An 8125-nucleotide genomic window follows, 5' to 3' on the forward strand; every position below is an offset into this window, starting at 1 on the left:
GTGATGTCTGCATTTAATAAACGCCAGCTCTTTTCTGTGGTTTTACCTGGCCACCTCCTAGCATCCCCCGTGTCCCAGCTGAGTTTCCTAGCTCATCACACAACCTCGTACCAATCCACACAGTTCTTCCCCTATCCTCTCCATCAGGCACATGGACTTCACAAAGGGCACCTGCTGCCCTGCTGAGAACCACACACAAACACAGCCAGTGTGCACCTAGAGAAGACACAAGCCCTTGGCAGCCTAACCTCCTAGCCTCTATTCCTAAAGCCTTCTATTCTCTTTCGAAGAGCCTATGAGCCAATGTGCTCATGGGAAACAATAATATAAAACCACTGGGGTTAGCAATTGAGGCTCTACGTGCTCCTGGGAATGAGCGCTCTCTCTCTCTCTCTCTCTCTCTCTCTCTCTCTCTCTCTCTCTCTCTCTCTCTCTCTCTTTCTCTGTGTGTGTGTGTGTGTGTGTGTGTGCCCAAGAACTTGTTGTGTAGACAAGGATGACCTTGAATTCCTGATCCTCCCTCCTCTACTTCTCAAGTGCTCAGATTATAGGCCAGTGCTGAGATACAGGGCTGTATAGCCCTGGCTGTCCTGGAATTTGCAATGCAGGCGTCCCTCTTCTGCCCATACAAATCCTCAATAACCACAAGGCTGCTCTTCTTTCTACTTTCCCAGTCGGCTCCCTTGGGGGGGGGGCACTTCCTCCAAGAGGGAATGGAAGGTGCTTTGGGTGTCAAGCCAGTGAGGAACATCAGCTGCTCACTTGTGTCTGTGTACCATGGGATAACATGGCATCTGGGCAGGCAGGGTTAGATGACCATTAGTCCTAGCCTAGACCTAGCTCCTGCTCTCCTCGATTCAGGCTCCATCCCCACCCCCACCCCCCAACAAAGCAAAACAAGTCCCAAGCTTCCGGAAGGTAGGAGGCCCCTCGTTTCTCCCTCCGAAGATGCTGAAGGAGACACGCAAGGGCAATAGGTTCCCTACAGTCCCAGAATTTGGATTTGGAGTCTCCAATATTTCCCGCATGGAATACAAAATTGAATCATTATCTTCTAGCTATAAAATCAGGTCCTGGGAGGAAATTTTAAATTTATAAGAACCACCGGAGTCTGGGTGATGACATTTTGCCCAGTTTTCTGCCTCTTATTAGTCGGTTCAGCCCTGGTCTCCAAGTGCCAGCTGGTCAAGTTCGGTCCAGAGCCATGAGAGCAGAAGGGGATTCCTAGCCCTGGCCATGTGTGTTAGACCATCTTCTCAGCTCTAGAAACCCTCTTTCACTAAAATATTTAGGTCAGGCAAGATAAATAGATTCTTTTTACAGGAGCCCAATTAATCTCTCTAATTCTCTGCTTTCTCTGGGCAACACAGCTACACATTCCTTTGTGTTTGAGCTCCTCGGAGCTCCTCGGGGCCATTTGTTCTTCTGGGCCGAGATTTCCAAGAGTGAGGCTAGGACCTGAAAGGTGAGACGCTCTAAAGGCCCCACCCTGCCTCTACACCTTCAGCCATTAACCACAAAGCAGCCCGAGGGAGTCCGGTAAGACTTAACTCTGATCCTGAAAGCAACGAATCTGGGTCCCAGGGTCCCAGAATTCCCGTGGGGTTAAAGGTCTCTGGCCACTTAGGCCCTTGCCCTTGTGCGTTATTTTGTTTCTGCATCGCCACTCTCCCTAATAAGTTCGTTGTGTGTGTTTATTTTAAGCCGTCCGTCCCCACTCCTAGACCTGTTCCCACCTGGACTATCTTGGCTCCCAGTAAAGCTGAAGGGCTTCAGGGAGCCCACCAAAGCAAAAGCCAGCTTTCTAGAGATATCCTACAACCACGAACTCCCCCAGTCGCTTCGAAGAGCCAGAGGGAAGCTGCCCACACCAGCCACCCACCGTTGCTCCCAAGAGGCGTCGAGGCCGGGGGAGGGGTTCTTCTGCGTTCCCCCCAACCCTTCAACTAGATTCCAAGGGCTCTGTCTCTCCCGGGAGCAGCTTCCCCCACCCCGGACTGAGGCCCGGACTGCTCCATTTTGACCAGGCCTCCAGAGGCGACCCCAAAGCGGCTTCTTGCTTTCTTCCCAGCTGAGCAGGTCACGGGTGGGGATCGCGAGGTGGCTGAGCTGAGCAACCCTTGAAGACGACGACTCCCCCTCCCCCAGCCCTCCAGCCTTGAGGGACGCCTGGCGTGGCTCTCCCTCCTGCAGCTCTGCCGCCACCAACGTTCCAGGCCCTCTGCGCAGTGTATGGGGTTATTTTTACTTTCGGTTATCTAGCTTTATGAAGACTCCACACCACTCATACAGCTAGATAACCAAAGATAACAACCAACCCCGCCTCCTGGCCGCCGCCTCCTCTTCCACGCAGCCTCCCGGCCGCCGCCTGGACCTCCGCAGTCTCGAGTCGCTCGACGGCGGATGGGGGACGCGCGTGTTGTGGAGGCGAAGAGATGGAATCCTGGACCTCACGCACTAGCACGACGAGACCTCAAAAAGGCGAGGAAAGGATGCTACCGCCGACAGTTCTGAGGTCGGGAATCTAGGCTGCATTCAAGCAGCCCTAAGCCTGACCGCCCATTTCCCGCTCCCTCCACCTCCGTGCAGAAGCAGGGTTCCGCCGGTGCTGGTGGAAAGGCTTCAGGGCCTTTCGTGCCACCCGGGAAGACCGTAGGGGCCGAGGCCGAGGCCTCCCCAACCTCCCACGGTGTCCACACCCTTCTCTGGAAGGTCGGGTGTGAGCTCCGCGTGGGTGCGGCAGGGCCGAGCTCGCAGAGCTGCTTCGAGCTGCCGACTACAGGGGAGCGGCCGCGAAGCCCGGGACGGGAACCCCAGCATCGGGGAACCCCGAGGCCCAGAGGGAAGCCTGTGGCTGGCGGCGGGGTGGAGGGTGATCCCGAGACTCCCCGGCGACTCTCCCAAGGGCAAAGACCCCACCCAGAGGGAGATGGGCGAGCAGTCAGGACCTGGGGCTGCGGGGTAGGGCAGAGGGCGGCCAGGCAGGTGCGCCGAGCCCTGGACCCACAGAACCGCGCGGGAGCCGGTTTTGTGCAAAAAGCAGCCGGAATCACCCAAGGATGTGAAAATTGCTGGGGGTCTGAGCTAGAGATGCCCTTTGTGGCTGAAGGGGGCGATCTGGACTGAACCCACTTGAAGGAGGTCCAGGGACCGTGCAGAGGGTGTGGAGCTCCGTGGTCGCAGGTGGCGGACGCGCGCGCTGGACTGAGGCGCTTCCCCACCTCGTGCCCCACGCGGGTCCGGCCACTTACATCAAGCCCAGGATGCCCGGTGGTGGTGTCCTGCGCGGTCTTCAGGCGCATTCCTACCCAGGCCGCGCCACGGACGTGGGTCGAAGATGCCGGGGCTTGCCAGGTGACGGGGCCGAGCGGGAGCCGGCAGGGTGGAGCAGGGTCTCGAGTCCCAGCTCCCTCCTCAGCCTTGGCCGCTGCTCTGGCGGGGGCGCTCTCAGGCTCCGGACTTTTCATTCATCCCTTCACACTCCTTCCTCAGGCCAGCCTCTGATTGGCTATACCTGGTCTGACGTCACTGCCTCGTTCGTCTCCCCCCACCTCACCACCCCCTTTCCATGCCCGTCCCTCTCCCTCCCCAGGCCAGTCCAAGGCATGCAATTGGGGAGCCCCTCCCCCAGAGAATTTGATGGGACAGGGGATCCAATGTCTTCCTGCAAATCCTCATCCTTTTGATGCCTCATCTACTACCCGCCTGCCACGTCGGTAATCCATTGCCAATTGCGGTTCTGATATCCACCCTCGCTCTTCTTGTCGATCCTACATTTTCCATTTGGGCTCTAGGTACATTGCACCAGGACTAGCGGGCAAAGATAGAAAATAAATCGGGCAAAATTCCCTCAAAGAGAAGTGATCTGTAATCTCAGCCCGGGGAGGTTGAGGCAGGGATATGGATTGGAGATTCTATCGATCCCTGACCCCTCCCACCGGGAGAGTGTTTTGAGTTCTAATTCTTCCCAAACTCTGGTCCTAATATTTGGGAGAGGCGAGGATCTCTTTTGTTCAAGGTTTTCAACTCAAAACACTGACCGGAAGATTCTATAGGTTGGGTCTCCTTCTAGGAGACAATGGGCCAGCAAAGGCGGCCTTCTGGTCTGCATTCCAGGAGAATGTTTCTTGAACCCGTTTGCAGTTTCAAGTTTCCAGGTGAGGAAAGAAAACCACAGCTGAGAATCCTAACTGCTTTTGAGACTCAGAATTCGGCCAAGCCCTGGAGATTTTTAACAGGTCTCTCCCTCTACCCATGTTCTCCAGGCTCCAAGGCACCACAGTGCCAGCTCTGGAGCTGGGTTCCCCAAGGGCGGTAACCCTGCAGCAAAGCTCTGTCCCTCCCCATCCTCAACTTTCTCCCCCTGGCTCTCTAGCTAGTCCAGCCAGAAGATCCTTCTCTCCACTGAAGAAGCAGAAAAGCACCGGGTAGTAGCCAGATGCTATTGGGCAACATCTGGGTTCTAGCTACACCAAAGTTCTCAGAGCAAGCCACGGGCCCAGGAGCTGCTGTGTGTGCCAGTGAGCTGCTCCTTCATCCTCCTACTCACCCCCTGCTCGTCCTTTCTATAAAACTGGCTGAGATTCCCAAATCCTGCTGCTCCTGTAACCGGGGACCCTTAAACCCTGGGTCACCACAGTCCACTCAGGGGACCATCATTTTAACCGTTGGGCCCGTCTATATCTATCTGCTAGTCCCATGAATAGCCCAAGGCAAAGCCAGACCTGCGTACTGCTTGCCTTGCTTGGATGGAAGCTGATGGCTAACAGGTTTAACTTAGTGCTTCTCCCCCTAACAGGAGAATGGCTGGATGTTCATTGCTATTGATGCTGGCTGCATGGCTGTGGGTGGGGCCGGCTTGAGATGAGAGAAAACCTATAAGCTGTTTCCCTACCAGAAGGATGATAGCAAGCTGAAGCAAATAGTCACATCTCTCCAGGTCTCAGGACGTTCTCAGGACCAGGTTCAGCCAGAATTTTATTTATTTATTTTTAATCTTCTTTCTTTCTTTCTTTTTTTCTTTTTTGTCAAACCTCTACATTGCCTTAAGGCTCTTTTCTGAGAGTAGCTCATTCATTAATTGAAGTACTAAAGGGCAAGCCCAGGGCCTCTCATAGGCTGGGCAAGCCCTCTACCCCAGACCTCTTTTACTTTTTATTCTGTGACAGAGCCTCCCTAAGTTTAGCTCAGGCTAGCCTTGAGCTCACTTTAGCACAGTTCGGCTTGGGGATTTTGATCTTCTTGCCTCAGCCTCCTGAGTGCTGAGATTACAAGGTTGAATGAGGCACAGCTCAGAGGCTTTTGCTGTGCCAGAACTAAGCCACGTACAATGGTGGGGCTGAAAGGACAAGGACGGAGGCAGAGAGAAGGGGACACTCTACACAGTTTCCTTCGACACCCCCACACCCTTACAGCTCAGAATGGTGTGCCCAGAGGGTTTGGGGGCTCCTGGAGCTCTAGTACAGCTGCAGAATAAAAGGGAGCTCTTCCCCCAAGTATTCTCTAAGCAGCCCTCCTTCTGGCTATGGTGCTAAATACAGTCCCTAAACCCATCCAATAAGGCCCTTTACTGGGTTTCTCCCCATGCCCACAAGCCTGTGACTGTCTGCCACCTCATGCCCCTTCACACAAGCAGCATCCACACTAAACTCCTTTACACTTGCTGGCCTGGCTTCCTAAGAGCATTGATTTGCTCGATTTGCCCGTTCCACAAAAGTGCTTTTAAACCCCGAAAGTCCCTTTCTCCCCATTCCCTCCCTTCCCAACACCAAAAAGTTTAGAGGTCAGAGTCAGCCTCAGAGAGGCTCATCTGCCAGTAAGATATTTCCCTTCCTTCTCACCAATTTTTAGCATTCCCTGTCCTCTGCAGGGACCCCTGCCCTAGAGTCCTGCAAGCCTTGAGGTAAAAGGCAGCTGGACTAGTCAAAGTTTTCTTCTCAGACGCTGTTGTATTTTTGTTGGGAAGGGGAGAGTACGAAAAAGTTTCCTTGCCCAATGTACACTCCCACCCCATATTCCTAATGGCCAAATTCAGATTCAACTGGACTTTCTCAAAATTAACCTTAAGGAAGAAACGAGCACACTTTGCTGGGTTCTAAAAATGTTCCTCAAACAGCAGATACAGAATAAAGTCCTGCTGCCTTTTATATTGACTTTGAGCTTTTTAGGGGCAGTTCAGTCTAACAACATCCAAATTAAGGAGAAGGTAACCCACAGAAGAACAGCCCACTGCATTCATGCCTGCCTCTGCCCAGTTCCTGAGGAAACAATTTTTGTCTGGGTTCACAGGACAAGCTGGCTTCCCACTGATCCTTTAGAGATGTAGGTGAATGGTACCTTCACCCCAGTGAAAATGGGACCTTGCTAGGCTCGATGCTCGGAGAGAAGCAGAGGACCCTCTGCTCCTTTTAACTGGGATCAGTCTGGGTATAAATTAGTACACTACATTCTTCAAGGTTTAAACAAGAAACCCCTTCAAAAGTGGCCCTCAAGAACAAGTTTTTTTTTCTTTGATATATCCTTCATCCACAAAGAAAAAAAGTAGGTAAGGTTCATGCAGAATCTTTGAGAAACAAACTTATGTCAGAGGAGACGACAGAGAACAGACTTGTGTCCTGGACACAGCAAGTCTGCAGGACTCGAAGCTGGGTACAATAGTTCCAGAGGGCTCGATTGGCTCACCGACCTCAGTCTCCTAAGGAGCAGAGCCCTCTCTTTCCTCCAGCACAAAGCAATCTACTCTCTGGTGGCCTGTGGATCTCACTGAGTACTTCTTGGGAGGACATTTCCACTCCTTGTGCTAATAGGAGTCTGTGGGTGTTCCGGGAGCCTTCATCCTTTGGGGGTCCCCGGGATCAAATCCAGGACTCAATACATTACTAGGCAAGCACCCAAGCATTGAGCCACAGCTACAACTGAAGCCAATGTCCCCTATCAATACAGCTGCCCACCTATTGTCTCTGTGTCTGAGGGGCCTACAGAAACAGAAGCACAGACTCAGTTATGCTGTCTGGACAGGGCCTTTGAGTCCCTGTGTAAACTTTGGCAGGAAAGCACTCTCATGAAATAGTAAGGTAGTGCAAAAGGGACGTGTGCTTAGCGAGTATAATAAAAACCTAGCTTGTCCTTGTTTGCAAGGTGGATTTGCCTTAAAGATGCACTCAGAGCTTCGTCTGAGGGTGAGCTTATCTCTGCAACAGAAGCTAATTACTGTGGCTACTATTAAACCCCATTCCGTTACTGAATGCCTTGCAATGTCTATAGCATTGGGACAAATAGAAGTAACAGCAGTTAGAAATGGCAGGGTTGTTTGTTTGCTTGTTTTTAAGGCTGCCATATACACAGATGAGGTTAGGATGCTTCAGGACTGGGTTTAGAGGAGGTGGCCACTGTGGACACACCCTTTCTGGGAGTGGGAGCATTTCCAGCCTGTGGAAATGCTGCCTTCTCAGCTCCTCTTGGTCTGCTCACAGAGATGAACCCTGCAGAACTCACATGCCTATTGCCCTAGTCCTAAGGTATCGGGGAGATGAGACATGGTGACCAAGATGGCAGGGGTCAGCTCAGTCATTCATATCAGACTTTTCCCATAAGATTATCTGTGGTCAAAAGCATGAGTGTGTAAAGCACACCCACACTCAATCACAGGCATGCACACTCACACCCATAAGCTCAGACAGATTCAGTGGTAAATTCATGGAAAGCTAAGCAGTATTGTCTTCCAATGCTTAAAGGTGCATGTACCCACTCAGCTACTTAAGGACCTCACCCCCGCCCATTCATTCCTATTTCCGTCTTCTTCTCAAACCAACCACTTCCCTCAGAGTCGAAGACCTCCATGTCTTCCCCAGGGGGCTGTGGAAGAAGAGGGAGGGTGCTCTCCTCGATGCGCAGAACCAGACACAGGGTGGCCTTTTGTCCCCAGGCCATGTTGTTTGCATTGCTTTGACAATGCAGGTCTGACTACAAAATGGACCAAAAATCAAAGGCTGGAGACTAGAAGAAACAGCGAGTGGAGAGCTGGGATGTAACAGGACTAGCTTCCTTTTTTTCCCTCCCCCACCCACAACACCATCAAAGCAAGGAAGGAAATAAATACCCCAAAGCCAGAGACGCCCGGTCACCT

The 8125-nt window shown here is 52.5% G+C and overlaps 1 protein-coding gene across 1 annotated transcript; it reads right to left on the reverse strand.

The window, feature by feature from the left end:
• Positions 1-919: 919 nt before the first annotated feature.
• LOC116895802 lies at positions 920-3467 on the reverse strand. Its single transcript, XM_032896942.1, has one exon. The coding sequence runs from the start codon at positions 3465-3467 to the stop codon at positions 2496-2498; it is 972 nt and encodes a 323-aa protein (XP_032752833.1). The 3' UTR covers positions 920-2495.
• Positions 3468-8125: the final 4658 nt, after the last annotated feature.

Source organism: Rattus rattus, chromosome 3 (genome assembly GCF_011064425.1).
Source record: "Rattus rattus isolate New Zealand chromosome 3, Rrattus_CSIRO_v1, whole genome shotgun sequence".
Lineage (NCBI taxonomy): Eukaryota > Metazoa > Chordata > Mammalia > Rodentia > Muridae > Rattus > Rattus rattus.

Bases quoted from the DNA above. Each gene is read 5' to 3' on its own strand.
- LOC116895802 (XM_032896942.1), bottom strand. From the start codon at position 3,467: ATGAAAAGTCCGGAGCCTGAGAGCGCCCCCGCCAGAGCAGCGGCCAAG.